The sequence below is a fragment of the Theropithecus gelada genome, chromosome 10 (assembly GCF_003255815.1).
Source record: "Theropithecus gelada isolate Dixy chromosome 10, Tgel_1.0, whole genome shotgun sequence".
Taxonomy (NCBI): domain Eukaryota; kingdom Metazoa; phylum Chordata; class Mammalia; order Primates; family Cercopithecidae; genus Theropithecus; species Theropithecus gelada.
Window position 1 is genome coordinate 69,870,241 of NC_037678.1, and position 16,000 is coordinate 69,886,240.

General features: G+C 48.8%; 1 protein-coding gene across 6 annotated transcripts in view; it reads right to left on the minus strand.

The window, feature by feature from the left end:
- Positions 1 to 4,507: 4,507 nt before the first annotated feature.
- Positions 4,508 to 16,000, minus strand: part of DNMT3B (DNA methyltransferase 3 beta) — a 48,333-nt gene continuing 36,840 nt past the window's right edge. For 3 of the 6 annotated variants that reach the window (XM_025398944.1, XM_025398943.1, XM_025398942.1), the window contains 9 exons: positions 15,241 to 15,424; positions 14,554 to 14,638; positions 13,582 to 13,727; positions 12,961 to 13,051; positions 12,453 to 12,601; positions 11,427 to 11,512; positions 8,486 to 8,555; positions 7,560 to 7,678; positions 4,508 to 6,113 (listed from right to left, as the gene is read on the minus strand). In XM_025398944.1, the coding sequence (XP_025254729.1) occupies positions 5,972 to 6,113; positions 7,560 to 7,678; positions 8,486 to 8,555; positions 11,427 to 11,512; positions 12,453 to 12,601; positions 12,961 to 13,051; positions 13,582 to 13,727; positions 14,554 to 14,638; positions 15,241 to 15,424 (1,072 nt within the window). In that variant the 3' untranslated portion in view covers positions 4,508 to 5,971. The remainder of the gene's footprint in view (positions 6,114 to 7,559; positions 7,679 to 8,485; positions 8,556 to 11,426; positions 11,513 to 12,452; positions 12,602 to 12,960; positions 13,052 to 13,581; positions 13,728 to 14,553; positions 14,639 to 15,240; positions 15,425 to 16,000) is intronic. The other 3 variants (XM_025398947.1, XM_025398946.1, XM_025398945.1) reach the window with 1 other exon arrangement.

Sequence of the window (16,000 nt, forward strand, 5' to 3'; positions counted from 1 at the left end):
AATTTTTTTAGAGACAGAGTCTTGCTCTGTCACCCAGGCTGGAGTCAATGGCAGGAACACAGCTCGCTGCAACCTCAAACTCATAAGCTCAAGCAATCCTCCCACCTCAGCCTCCCAAGTAGCCAGGACTACAGGTGTGTGCCATCACACCTGGCCTAAATATTTTTTAATTAAAAGTTGGTTTTTTGTTGTTGTTGTTGCTTTTTTTTTTTTTTTTTTTTTTTTTTTTTGAGACAGAGTCTCACTCTGTCACCCAGGCTGGAGTGCAGTGGCGAGATCTTGGCTCACTGCAAGCTCTGCCTCCTGGGTTCACGCCATTCTCCTGCCTCAGCCTCACCAGTAGCTGGGACTATAAGCACCCGCTACCACGCCCGGCTAATTTTCTGTATTTTTAGTACAGACGGGGTTTCACCGTGTTAGCCAGGATGGTCTCGATCTCCTGACCTCGTGATCCGCCCGTCTCGGCCTCCCAAAGTGCTGGGATTACAGGAGTGAGCCACCGCGCCTGGACAACTTTATTGATTTTTTAAAACTTTTAATTATGCCAGGCACGGTGGCTCACGCCTGTAATCCCAGCACTTTGGGAGGCCGAGACGGGCGGATCACGAGGTCAGGAGATTGAGACCATCCTGGCTAACACGGTGAAACCCCGTCTCTACTAAAAAAAAATACAAAAAACTAGCCGGGCGAGGTGGCGGGCGCCTGTAGTCTCAGCTACTCGGGAGGTTGAGGCAGGAGAATGGCATAAACCCGGGAGGCGGAGCTTGCAGTGAGCTGAGATCCGGCCACTGCACTCCAGCCTGGGCGACAGAGCGAGATTCCGTCTCAAAAAAAAAAAAAAAAAAAAAATCAATAAAGTTACACAAAAAGAAGAAAGAAAGGGGGGAAGTAGGCAGGATAAAAGGAAGGGAAGGAAGCTAGGAAGGAAGGCAAAACGCTACAAAGGGCAGCAGGTAATTTCAAGCTCCAGCAAAACAACAACCAAGAACAAAGATGCCTGTGAGACCAAAGAGAAAAAGTAGACTGGCTTCCCAGAGCAGATTCCAATGCACAACTCCTTTTGCTACTAGCTGGGTGACCTTGGGTATGTGATGAGACCTCTTTGGAGTCAGTTCTCTTACAATCATGGTAATCAGGCCTCACAGGGTTGCCAGAATTCTCTAACAGTAATAAAAAAGCATTTTTGGGTCATTTGTCACTGTCATTTACTCAGCATTTACTCAGTCCCCTTCCCATGTGCCTCACATGTACTGAATTGTTTGATCCACACATCAGTTCTGTGAGGTTGATATTATCCATTTTATAGTTGGGTAAACAAGCCCCAAGGAGACTCTGGAACACACCCAAGGTCACAAAATAGCAGGGAAGTGGAGACAGGATGGGAACCCTAGCAAGGAGCATTGGGATCCCAACAGGATGTGGGGGGCGGTGAGGGGCACAAGTTCCACCCCCAATGCCACTGTTGCTACAGTTGACACCCGTCAGCCTAGCTGCTGACAACATCTGGGGAAATATTACTCTACCTTTTAAAAAAGTATGACTATTATTATTGTTTAAGGCAGGGTCTCACTGTTGCCCAGACAGGAATGCAGAGGCACAATCTCCACTCACTGCAACCTCCACCTCCTGAGGTCAAGTGGTCCTCCCACCTCAGCCTCCCGAGTAGCTGGACTACAGGGGCGTGCCACCATACCTGGCTAATTTTTCAATTTTTTTGTAGAAAGGGGGTGTGAAACTCTGTCCATGCTGCCCAGGCTGGTCTCAAATCCTGAACTCTGCTTACTTCAGTCTCCCAAAGTGCTGGGATTGCAAGGTGTGAGCCGCAGTGCCTGGCCTAAGGCTATTACTACTGATAAGCATTGCATGTTACTATCACTACCTGCATCCAGTCTTCATTGTCATTAGCACTGCATTAATTAATGGGTCCCATTTTACAATAATGTCATCTCATATATGTGGAGAGTTTATTGCCTGCCAGGTGTCAGGCAAAGCATTTTACCTAGATCTGGCCTTTGAACTTCGGTCACCCTATGAAGCAGGTAGGATTTATTATTTCCACTTTATTTGTTGTTGTTGAGATAGGGCCTCTGTTGCCCAAGCTGGCGTGCAGTGGCGCGATCTCAGCTCACAGCAACAACCTCCATTTCCTGGGTTCAAGAGATTCTCCCACCTCAGCCACACGGAGTAGCTGGGACTACAAGTGCATGCCACCACGCCCAGCTAATTTTTGTATTTTTTGGTAGAGATGGGGTTTCACCATGTTGACCAGGCTGCTATCTCCACCTTTTAGGTGAGAGATGAAAAACCCCAAGAGGTTAAGTCATCTGCTTGCTCCAAGTGACACGGTGCCATGCCAGACCCCAGATACAAATCCAGGCAAACCCAAAGACTGCTTCAGCAAAGGCCTACGTGGGATTCAAACTCCAACCTCTTTCCCCAGATCAGAACATTCACCGCCTTCTCCCCTTGCCTCGGAACCTGGGATCACCAGCCTAACCCCATCTTGAGAAAACACAAGAATTACCCCCACACTCCCTGAGCCCCTCCCCCACCTTGACAAGCAGGCCAGGATGCCAAGGACTCCTCACCTGGAGGGCTCGCCCATCTTTCTTGGGGTTTCAAGGCCGGGGCTGTTTATCTGGCTTCATCCTGTCCTGGTATTTGGTGCAGCACTGTACACAAGATGGCTTAATTGGGTGGCCCAGGTCTCTGGGGTCTCAACACCTGGGGAGGCAGGGGAGGTTGTGTGGGCCTAGCTTGCTAATTGCCATCTCACCATGGCAACCTGCATGTGGGCTGTTGTAGTCCTGAAGCTCCTTTCTAATAACATGTTCATCCTTCCACTCTGGAAGCTTCTTCCATCCCCAAACGCTGGGCCAGGCCCTTTAGAAACCTGACCTTATTTAAGAGATGGTCGTGATTATAGCCCAACTCACACATGGCCTGGGAGGCTCAGAGGTGCTAGGTCTGACATGTTCAGTGGATGAACCCCAGGTACATCATGCTATTCTGTCTCTAATACGATAATTAACCAGTATTAATCCTTTTCCCTGACCAAAGGCTGGAGATGAGTGTGGCCCGATGAGCTCTGGGCTTGGGACTCCTGCCTAGGGAAGTAAATCCCAGTAAAATGGGATTACTGGAGTCACAATATTAGGCTTAGAAGGGCAACCGACATCGTGAGTGCTCATTGAAGGGCAGGATTTTAGTTGGGGGCACGCTGAGAATCACTCCACCCAAAAGGCAGAGGACACGGGCTAGACTGGGACCACAGGGCTACTCCCAGTTAGCCCCCTTACGGAAGGTTGTTGACCTGCAGCACGGCAACTTGGGAGCTGTGGAATAAGGTATAGAATCCCACAGAAGCATATGAACTGTGAGAATCATTAGGATCTTTTGCTAGAGGTGATAATCACCTTGATCAGTTCCCCAAGATCTGGGGCAGACTCCAGCCCTTGTATTTAGGCAAGGGGAATGTGCCGGGGAAAAGACATATACAACATTTTCTCTTCGCTTGCCCTGGGAAAAAACGATCCTGGGCCCTTAAAAATGTCCTGTAGCTACATGCCTACAACTGCACACGTCTGGAAACAGGTGTCCCACACATGGAGCTTTTAAACGAATTCAGACACTCAAGCCACATTTGGGAACCGTGACTTAGATGCCCATTCACTAGTCTGGTGTGGTCCCTTGATAGCAGCATCAAATTCCTAGGGTCAGGCTGGGTGTGGTGGTGCTCGCCTGTGGTCCCAGCTACTTGGAGGCTGACAGAGGAGGATCACTTGAGCCTGGGGAGTCCAGGCTGCAATAAGCAGTAATTGTGCCACTGCGCGACTGAAAATTCCTATGGTCCACTCATAGAGTAAGAAACTCTGGAGGTTGGGCCAGCAATCACAGCCCTGACAAGCCCTCCAGGGGATGCAGATGTGCTGGATTCTTTTTTTTTTTTTTTTTTGGAGACGGAGTCTTGCTCTGTTGCCCAGGCTGAAGTGCAGTGGCACTATCTCAGTGCACTGCAAGCTCCGCCTCCTGGGTTCAGAGCGTAGCTGGGACTACAGGTGCCTGCCACCACGCCTGGCTAATTTTGTGTATTTTTAGTAGAGACAGGGTTTCCAGGGTTAGCCAGAATGGTCTCGATCTCCTGACCTTGTGATCTGCCTGCCTAGGCCTCCCAAAGTGCTGAGATTACAGGCATGAGCCACCACGCCTGGCCTGTATTCTTGGGGTTTTTTTGTACAGATGGGGTTTTGCCATGTTGCCAAGGCTGGTCTTGAACTCCTGGGCTCAAAAGATCTGCCCACCCTGGCTAGGATTACAGGTGAGCCAATGCTGCAGAACCAGTGCACCACACTGTAAGCTCGCTCCAGTCAGCTTGCGGTCACATTGCATTTGAATAAATGAATGAATGAATCACCTACTTCCAAACTCTCACCCTTACATGTTAGCCAGGCCCTCCCCCATGTCCCATCCATCTGACCTGCAGAAGAAAAGGGACATCAGACAGTTATAGACAAATACTGATTTTAATTAAACATAAGGTAAACTCTAGGCATCCGTCATCTTTCAGCCTAAAAATTAGCAAAAACTGTTGAAACAAGGCACAGTTTTTTTCCCCATATTTGTTACGTCGTGGCTCCAGTTACAAAAAAAGTTTTAATGAAAACGTTAAACATAAAAATAGAAGTTTGAGATTTTAAAAAAAGTGTATAAAAAGCCCCACAAAACTTGTCAACGTTGTTCCTTATTCTACAAAATAGCACCAGTAAGAAGAGTAAGAGGTGTTAAAAACCATTACGACAGCATTTCTGAAATGCAGCTTGTCTGAACTCCCATTCTCCCTAAAAATGACTTATCATGGAATACAAAAGGATTTAAAAATCTCCAGAGGGAGCACCGAGCTTTGACTGCAGTTTTCTCTGTCATCTCTTAAGATGAGGGGAAGGTGTGAGAAATGTACGTCTGTCCCTGACTGCTGTCACTGCTTCTGAGTTTAGTAAAAAGATGAGAAATGAGGGTAGCAGACTTCTCATCTGGGGACCTGTGCCTGTGGGGGTTAGGTCTCTTGGAGAGGGAATGGGTTTGAGGGGGTGTCTTATCTGAGCTCCTTCCTTCACACTCCTCTCCTAAGGAAGAGGGAGACACGGAGGAGCCATACTTGTCTACAAAATATATGGCAGCTTATGTTATAGAACTCAGCACACCCCTTCCTGAGCTCCCCAGAGGGTTCTATTGCAGTCACTGGGAGGGATTGAGCTAAGAGTGGCCCCTGCCCTTGGGTTTGTGGGGGGAAAAGATAGCCCTGAATGTGATGATGATGTCATCCCTGCTGAAATCATCATCGTTGTGGAAAATACTCTAATAGGTCCCGTGCAGACTCCAGCCCTTGTATTTAGGCAAGGGGAATGTGCCGGGGAAAAGACATATACAACATTTTCTCTTTTGCTTGCCCTGGGAAAAAACGATCCTGGGCCCTTAAAAATGTCCCGTAGCTACATGCCTACAACTGCACACGTCTGTAAACACAGAGCAGCAGCCAGTTTTCAAAAATTAAACTCTTGCAATAACTGTCTTGGATGATTTTTCAGCATTAACCTGAGTATTGGAGAGCTGTCGGCACTGTGGTTTTGGTATCATAGCCATTGTTTCTCTGAGTGGTAGACCCAGGAAGGAAAAAAAAAAAAGCCACGTTGCTACCTAATTCAAGTTTTAAAGTTTTAGGAGAAGAAAAAATGAGCACCATGTTAGGCTGCTCCAAGCAGCCAGGTCTGAATTGTGCACAAGGAGGCGGCACCTCGGCCTCCCCCTGCAAGAGAGTCAGGTGGCTCTGCCCCCACTGAGCAGGAGGGAACTGAGGTACACGGTATGCCCCACACAGCTAAGGAAGAGCAGGGCCTGGGGATGCCTTCAGGAATCACACCTCCTGGGTCCTGGCTCTGCCACACACCCCAGTGGGCTTGGGGCCTGGCTGGAACTATTCACATGCAAAGTAGTCCTTCAGAGGGGCGAAGAGGTGTCGGATGACAGGCACGCTCCAGGACCTTCCCAGCAGCTTCTGGCGGGCACCGCGGCCCATGTTGGACACGTCTGTGTAGTGCACAGGAAAGCCAAAGATCCTGGGGGTACCGGAGTAAAAAGACAGCGAGTCAGAAGTGCCTCCAGGATGCTGACAGCCTCAACCAGCAAGGTCCCACTCCTTCTGCCCTCACCATCCCTCAGTCCCATCAGTAAGGTCCCCAGGACCTAAATTCAGAGCCCTTAATTCAGAACACTTGCTCACAAATTGCTCACAAATCAAAGTCCCCCATTTTGTGCAGGCCTAACACCATACTCTTGGCATAGAGTTGGTGCTCAGAGGACCTTCCTTGAATAAATGCATGCATACCAAATTAGCCAGCCAGCAATGTCTCCATCTTCAAAACACTATGATGGGAGAAGTTAAGCAACTTCCTTAATAAGGAACAAGGTCACTGAAAAACAGCCTAGATTTTCAGTCATCATAGGCTCAGGCAATTTACAGCTCAGCAACCACAGTTTTCCTTCCCTATTCAAACCCAGCTGCTGGATGAAGGACTGAGCTAGACGACTTCAGGCAGATGGCATCAAATATACCAAAAGCTTCCTCTATAGGATTCTACCAGGCCTGGAAAGAGGGCACAGAGGCTGAACCTCAGTATTACTCAGGTACACAATCCAATACTAAGAGTCATCCCAAGAGGCCAATGGTTGCGTGGGTTATTCAGAAACATGCCAAAGATGTGACACCTCAGGCCTGTGTCTTGCTTGGCTTTAGCGTCTACACAATGTCAGCCATCTGCACCAACCATTTTAGGTATGGGTCCATACAGAATAATCTACAGCATAAATACTAATCAGAAGTTACTTTTATACTCTGTTATATAACTGTTGGTAAGTCAAAGAAGAAAGTAAACGAGTTGTAGAAGTGAAATATTTGGAATGAAAACACTCTGTATCAAAGCCTTCAGAATACAGAATACATGTAAAGAGGAATGTTCAAAACCTTAATTACATCACTATAGCAAATAATGATTTTTAAAAAATAGGAGAAGCAAAATGAACAAACAGAGGAGTGAAAGAAAAAACAGAACTGAAATCCAAGAGATGGTTATTTGCATCAAAACAGACAAACTTAGCCCAAAGAAAGGGAAGGAGAGGATAAACTGTGGCTAAGAAGGAATCATTTATAGAATGAGCAAACTGAAGTCTTCAAGAATGGCATGTCTGTGGAGTTTTCTTTCACTGGCTTCTCATACATCGTAGTGTCCCAGCGTGTTGGGACAGGCAGATGTCAGGGCAGTGCAGCCAACAGACAGATGGTACGGCCTAATGACCTCATGTCTCAGATTCCTCACCACCACCACACCCCCTCCGCCATTTTTGTCAGGAAATAAGGGCGAACTATGAAAAGGTATTATTACTCCTCGCCCCAGTAACACCAAAGGGCAGTGAGGCCATCAAGAATGAAGGTAAGCACCTGCCCATGTCTGCCCATTTGTGTTTTGATCTGCACAGTTTCCCTCTCCAAGTGCAGCCTTGCTCACCTTTCGAGCTCAGTGCACCACAAAACATCTTCTTTGCCATTCATGACAACAGGGAAAAGTTGGTTTTTCCCCTGTTTGATCGAGTTCGACTTGGTGGTTATTGTCTGTACTTTCTTTAACTGGAGAACAAAACGACATCATGGAGTGAGCACAGAATGAAGGGACCTGGGTGGGGTCAAGGCTAAAAAGTACCTGGGAAAGATGGAGGGGAGAGCGCAGGCGCGGCAGAAGAGTGGCAGGGCTGGGAGAAAAAAGTACCTGGGAAAGATGGAAGGGAGAGGGCAGGCGCGGGAGAGGAATGGCAGGGCTAGGAGCGGAAAGCAGAGTTGGAGGGACAAGAACATTTTGTGCTTCCCACAAATGCCAAGACGTTAACTAACAGGAAGGACCAGCCTCAGAGAAAATGAGATAAACAAAAAAGTGACCATGAATGAGATCACGTGGGGGGGCCAAGAAGACACCAGAGTTCCTGATCAAGCAAGATTAAGTAAAAAGTAAAAACCACCCAGATACAGAGAATGCTCAACTGGAGTTTAGAAAATGGATCTTAGCTTGATGCAAACATTGAGATTTAGGTTTATGGAGGTCTTCATATTCTATGACTTGACAGCAAATTCATTTTTTGGCAAAAGGATTAATGATTCCTTTCTCCCTGAGGGCCAGCTGAAATTCTCTGTGTCTTTATGTATCCAGTACTAAAATTAGAAAGATTAGTTGCCTTTCCTCGTAGTGATTACTTATCACGAATGTCTCCTGGTCTCTGTATTTGAGGATGGCACAGAACAATTGTGTGGGAGAAAGAAGCCCAACACCAGGAAGTCACGTGGGGGGAGGTGTAGGAACCAATCAGACACCAAGGTCATCTCCCAAGTCCCCACTTGGAGGTCACCAAGTGCATTTTTCCAGAGGGCCACAGCTCGTCTTACCTTGGCTATCCTATTGTATTCCAAGCAGTCCTGCAGCTCGAGTTTATCATTCTTTGATGCTATCACGGGCCTGGGAACAGCCAAAACCCATTACTTTTTACTAGCTGTAGAGGGTCCTCTGCTAGGCACAAGGTGGGAGTGAGGGCATATGTTGCAGAGACGTGCCCTAGCGGTGAACTTGCTACAAATAAATGATGAAAACGATCCTGGCATGAGCACAAGCCTGTGTGCCAAAGCCAAGGATGGGCTACCCCAAAGGGGACAGCCCAGCATCCAGGAGGTAATGTTCCCCTGCCTGGACTTCAAAGTTAGGTTCTCATTGAGCAGGAACACTGCACGGGAGTGGGGCAGGAGAAACCTCAGGTCCCAGCAGCTCCACCGCTCACTGAGTGAGCTTGAGCAAGTCACACTACCCCTTTGGGCTTCCTGTCTATTTTAAAGTGAGGAGCTTGGAATAGATTTTTGTGGGTCTACCTGATGCAATTATCACATCACACCCACGGTTTGGTGGCTCACTGCTGGGGATACAGCCTCGGGAGGCTTTAAAAGTGAATAGCAACCGGCTGCAGTGGTCCCTACCCTTAATCCCAGCAATTTGGGAGTTCAAAGCAGGAGGATCGCTTAAGCCTAGGAGTTGGAGGCTGCGGTGAGTCATGATGACAACACTGCACTCCAGCCTGGGAGACAGACCCTATCTCTTAAGGTTAAAAAAAAAAAAAAAAAGACTAAGCACCCCTTTAACTTTCACCCTTGAAAAGTATTTTGCAAATGCAGAGAGAGGCAAACAGATGACTAAGAAGGGTGAGGGCCAGAACTGAAAGTAGCTGAGCAGCTCCAGAACAGAAACCGGGGCAAGAGGACTGGACGCAGGGACGGCCACAGTAACCTGTGTTAGGAATGTCAAGGCCAAACAACTCAGATAGGAGAATGGGAACCGTGCCTACAAGAGGGGCTAAGGAAATCACAACACATATTTCCCCTAGACTGATAGATTTCCTTGACCTCACCTGCCAGGCTTCAAACGCCACCTCTATCCCCACTCCCACCTCCGCCATGGACCCAAGGGAGCCGAGGGCCCAGAAGAAAAGGACACTGCACAGCCCCACCTTGTGCTGACTGTAAGATTAAGCTCTAAACAAGCCACATGACTTGGGTCTGTCCCCTAAATGATGCTTGGTGTGCCACCCATCGTATCAGCTTGCAGAGCTTAGTCACAGCGTTAGATCTGCGTCAGGCCTCACTGATCCTTCCACCTCACAGCCTACACATCCAACGCATCAGCAAATGTCCTACCCTCCAGATATGCTGAATCTGACCCCTCCTTGCTAAGTCACAGGATTGCTGTGCTGCAAACTCCAGGGGCCACCACTCACACTGTGTTCTTTATGGATGGCACCTCCTGGGACACAACATCATCATCAGTGATCTCTCCTTCTTTGAGCAGTCTGGTCACCTCGCTCTCTCCTCATTCCCGACTACATCCTGCTGTTGTCTACAATCCACCCAGAAACTACCGTGTACTTAAGACACAATTCATCTCATCTGGAACTTCCCATGTCAAAGTGATTTCAGCGGTACCACATTAAGGCCCAAGTTACTTGGCCCCTCTCTCCCAGCCACCCCACGTAGGGTGCTCTGAGCTGGTCCGGGATGTTTCCCATCATCCCAGACCCTCTTCCTTCCACCTGCAGTACTCTAATAACTGCATGGGTCCATCCCTTCACTTAGGGCCCTCGCTAGAATGAGAAGCCTTCCCTTCCAATGCCCATCCACCAGCAATAAACCCCAAATCATTGTCTTCTCTCCCTCCCCCTTCAGCATGTCATTATCATGAAAGCCGAGATAGACATGATGTATTTAACCATGAAAATGGCAACAGTGTAACAGTGCGGCCTACTGGGAGCTCAAATGTTGAAGGCATTAATCCATTTAATTCCAGACACAGAAATGGTATCCTAAGATTGGCTGCCTAACCAAGTACACGGGCAAGGTGGTCAACAAAAATCCTCCAAGCTACCCCAGGACCCTAACCTCTGTCCACACTTCACTAAGTGGCAGAAGGTTATTATGTTTCCACGCCTCCTTCTACAGGAGAATGTTTTAAGCTCAACTCATTTGCAAGTCTGGGATGTCACATTACCATCATATTTTACATCTCAATTAGCAAGTTCTTCTCCTTGAAACCACATATAGAGGAGATAATTAATCCTCAGCAAAGCTGCTTTGTGGCTTTCAGCGTGTCTGAAGAAGACTGCTGTTTTTAGTATATAACAAAATATGAAATGCTCCTGGTAATGAGAATGTGAGGGACATAGTCTTCGGGCTTTTGTTTGTCATAGCAGCTCTGCCACCTGGTTGGTCACCACGAGCCTGGCCAAGATCGCTTCATCTCCGGGGCAGGAGGAAAGGCACCGCTAACAACAATCTACTTCCATTTCCAGTCGGCTGTCCCTACAGCAATGGGGAGGAGAAGTGAAGGGCAGGAGCATCAACAAGCTCAAGTCTTGAGAGATCCCTGGCAGGAAGGAGGTACACAGTCTGGCTACAGCACATGGGACTTCTATTTTTCTTTATTTTTTTGTAGAGACGGGGTCTCACTTTGTTGCCCACGCTAGTCTAGAACTCCTGGGCTCAAGCGATCCTCCAGCCTCGGCCTCCCAAAGTGCTGGGATTACAGGCGTGAGCCACCGCGCCCAGCCACCTGGGACTTTGAAGGTCGGGTCCATCGGCAGCTTACAACAGGTAAGAGTGGAACTCCTAAAGAGATTCCCAGGTACTTGCTGAACATCTTAACAGGGATCAACCCGAAAGACCACAGGTGGTCTGAAACCCTGACTGTTTCTCAGCAGAGCCAGATCTTTCTAGGAAGGCTTGAACGTCAGAGTTTCTTATCACATATTTAACTTGGCTGTTACCTGTCCCACTAAGAGCCCTTTGTTACCTGTTCATCCCAGGTAGGTTGCCCCAAAAGTATCGGGCCCTGTGAGCAGCAGAAACTTTGATGGCATCAATCATCACTGGATTACACTGCAGGGACAAAGAAGGTTGCTGTTAGGAGCCCATTATTAGAGTTCCAGTGTCAACCAGACCTTTGCAGGTGACAGGGCTATTCCCTGACTACGGAAGAGGCACGGATCCTTCAAAACAAAGAAAAGACCAACTGCCATCAGGAGGCTGGCTAGAGGACATGGTGAACGCCCTCATACTATGCTAATGGTAGGTAAAGAGATAAGGTCAAACCTGTAGATTCTGAGATGCCATCCCCTGGGACACGCCAGATTATTACAAAATATGATACACAGGCTCAAGTGATCCTCCAACTTCAGCCTCCTGAAATGCTAGGACTGCAGACATGAGCCACCGTGCCTGGTCTAAAGCAGTTTTCATATCAAAAATGAGTAGAAAATCGAGTCAAATCTCATAAGTCCTTAACAGCAGATGATGGTTTCATCACTTCTGACTTCAAAGAGTTGAGCCGAGATTAGAGATCAATTATTTTCCTTGTACTGGCCGGGCATGGTGGCTCACAGCTCTATCTCTAATTCCAACACGTTGGGAGGTGGGCGGATCGCTTGAGTCCAGGAGTTCAAGACTAGGGTGTGCAACATACCAAGACCCCGTCTCTACCAAAAATACAAAAACTGCTGGGCATGGTGGTATGCTCCTGTAGTCCCAGCTACTTCGGAGGCTGAGGTAGGAGGATTGCCTGAGCCCAGCTGTTTGAGGCTACAGTGAGCTGTAATCATGCCACTGTACTTCAGCCTGGGTGACAGAGCAAGACCCCGTCTCAAAAAAAAAATATTTTCCATGTACTAAGAGAACCCACTGAATCCCTCACTATTGGATCTAGCCAGACCAAGGACGGGAAAGTCATTCCCAACGTTGGCAACACCCACCAATCATCACTGCCAGCAGCGCTTTCCCTGCCCAGGCTGTTTGTGACAATCAGGACCCCAGATTCCCTCACCTCCAGGAACCGCGAGATGTCCCTCTTGTCGCCAACCTTCATGGCTACAACATTCTCAAACATCCAGAAGAACGGCCGGTCATCACCCTCCTTGGGGCGTGAGTAATTCAGCAGGTGGTAAAATTCAAAGAAGAGCCGGCCTGTACCCTCTGTGCTCAGAAAAGATGACAGTGCAGGGTTCATTTGAAACCTCCAGCCCAACCTACCGCATCCCCTGAGACCAACAGGTTCCCAATGGCCTCCTGACAGTTAAGGCCGATGCCTACCAGTCTATGTCCACCTGAATGACAGCAGGGACACAGGCAGTGGCAGGGCACTATTTACTAGGGTATTTCCCTTGTGGGCTGAGGATTTACTACAGAGCGTAGGCAGCACCAACAGTCCCCTGACACTGCCAGTAACTTGGCCAGAAGCAAAGGGCTCCTTCTCAGGCCACTCCACCTGGGCCAGTGGTCAGGGGTCAGGTGACATAGGCTCTCCAGGGACTGCCAGAGAGAAGGATGCTCACCATACAGGCCTTTCCTGGCTGGATTCACATTTGAGAGATCATTGCATGGGCTTCCGCCAATCACCAAGTCAAATGGGCCCCATTCTTCAATCTGAGAGAGACAGAGTCAGGATGAGGGTGTGGACAGAGAGAAAGAGAGCTGGTCCCACTTCTAGAATCTTGCTTGGGGCTGGACAAAGTGGCTCACACCTGTAATCCCAGGGAGGCTGAAGTGGGGGGATGGATCACCTGAAGTCAGGAGTTTGAGACCAGCCTGGCCAACATGGAGAAACCCTATCTCTACTAGAAATATAAAAATTAGCCCAGCATGGTGGCAGGTGCCTGTAATCCCAGCACTTTGGGAGGCTGAGGCAGGAGAATCGCTTAAACCCAGGAGGCAGAGGCTACAGTGAGCTGAGATCATGCCACTGCACTCCAGAGTGAGACTGTCTCCAGAAAAAAATAGAATCTTGCTTGGTCACCAACTCCACTTCCGACCCTAACCTAAGGCTTAAGATTCCCACAAGATTTCAATTATTTTTTCTAGGGTCTCAGGGATGGGGCCTACATGCAGGTTTCAGGATGTGGAGGACTGGGGGAAACAGAAAGAGACAAGGCCCACAAGGTACAGACTGCCCTCACATTTTTCTTTGTGATGTTCCTCACGTCGTTCACGTATTTGATATTCCCCTCGTGCTTCACAGTTCCAACAGCGATGGACTCTTCACACACTTCAGAGGCGACGTACTTTCCTACCTTTATGCCCAGCTCTTTGAGGACTAGGTAGCCTGTGGGGGCCAGGGAGACACAGAAGCATAAATGATGCTGAGCACATCATTTCCTCCACTCCCTGCTATGGTAAAACGAACAATTCCTCATGACTGCGTCACATGCGTTCAATCCAGCAAAGGCTGTAAACGCACCACACGTATTGGCTGTGCAAACTCAGTATAGCAAGAAAAGAAGGGAACCAAAACCAGAGATAGCAGTAGTTGTTGCCTAATTTATCTCCAATTATAGTTATGCATGTGGAATGAAAATCAATTTCAAGATAACTGCACATAAAAAATAAAGTGTAACAGCTAAGATGTATGTCCTTTTAAAATGACCAAGACTGCCTGGGCATGGTGGCTCATGCCTCTAATCCCAGCAGTTTGGGATGCCAAGGTGGGCAGATCACTTGAGGTCAGGAATTCGAAACCAACCTGACCAACATGGAGAAACCCCGTCTCTACTAAAAATATAAAAATTAGCTGGGCGTGGTGGCGGGCACCTGTAATCCCAGCTCCTCTGGCGGCTGAGGCAAGAGAATCACTTGAACCTGGGAGGTGGAGGCTGCAGTGAGCACAGATCATGTCATTGCACTCCAACCTGGGTGACAAAGGGAGACTCTATCTCAAAAAAATAAATAAATGAAATAAAATTCAATGACCAAGACTGCAAGGTGGCTGAGAAGGTGGAGAGAAACAAGGAGACAGGGATTTTTTCAGAGCTGGTGATCCCCAAGGATATTTCTTGCCACTGATGTCAGACACCCTAACCATGCCTTCTGACTCCCTGGCTACCCCCTTGTGACAGGACAGCAGAGCATCTCCAGGTATATCCCAAACTCACCTGTCGCAATGCCATCAAACAATGACAGGACTCGAATGGGCCGCCTTCGGGCTGCGGGAATGGCAGGGTACAGCTTGGGGGCTTCCTGCCAGGTAAGGAAGGAGGTCATGCTGGTGAAGGCACAGGGGAAAGACTCAAGCTCTGAGGGAGGGGCAGGCTGACTCTGCTCAGAGGGCTTCAAACCTTGCCGTAGGCACTGCAAAAAGCCCACTGAAGCCTTGATGGGGATTGGGGAGACAGTGTGTACCACAGGAGCCTGCATTTGGCAAGGAATGGTCAATTTATCCTTGGACATAAGCCAGATATGTATGCACAGATGCACACATGAAAAGGTATCACCCCAGATAGGAAAGACCTAGGGCCTGCCTCTAAGAACTAGAAAATTCATTTCTACTATTTCCTTCCCTCTCAGCTCTGCTAACACAGAAGGCTACAACCATTTCTTCATCGGGTCCCTGAAAATCCATATACTGAGAAGCCGGCAAGGAGGGAGTGAACCCTGGCACGGGTGAAAACCGTGCAGAGGAGCTGTCAATTTGCCAGGTCTGTCAGCCGTTGAGGCTCCGAGAGGTTCCACTTGTACAATGTGTGTTTACTTCTATTACTCTCTCTCTGAGAATTCCAGAGCGTTCCAACACCCTGTGCCCCTGGGATCTGTGGTGGTAGAGGCGGGAGCCTGTGGCTTACGTATTCAAGCCCCGTGTCACTGGTGAAGAAGGCCTGCAGGCGCACGTTCCAGTCCTTCCGGCGCCGCAGGACGCCGTGACAGCGCTGTGGGAGACACATGTAGCAGCTCCAGGGCTCCTGAAGCTTGGCCTCGGCCGCTGTGCCTGTGCCCACCAGCACCTCCAGGCACTCCACACAGAAGCACCTGGACCCAGTGGCAGGGAGAAGGCATGCTTTTGTCATCGAGTTGGTCTCCTGTGCCACCCCCTTACCACTTCCACAGGGAAATGCCCACCCCCTCCTGAAAGCTTACCTAGGATCGGCTGCTTAACAGCATAGCCTGCAGGGCCCTGTGCAGTACGGGCTTCCCTGACGTCTTCCTTGGATACCCCAACCCCCTTAATCAGAAATGCTCTCCCAACAACCTACTTCATTCCATGGACACTTTGGATTACAGGCCAACTGGCAAACCAGGGAGTTAGCCTTCCCTGATGCCCTTCTCATCCCCTTCCCTCATGCTGTTGGCCTATTAGGAGCACTTCTAGCTGGGTGCGGTGGCTCACACCTATAACCCTGGGGCTTTGGGAGGCTGAGGCAGGAGAATGGCTTGAGCCCAGGGATTTGAGACCAGCCTAGGCAGCATTTACTACACTTTTTATTTATTACAAAAAAATAGGCCAAGCATGGTGGATCACGCCTGTAATCCCAGAACCTTGGGAGTGCTGGGATTTGAGAGGCTGAGGCAGGTGGATTACCTGAAGTCAGGAGTTCAAGACAAGCC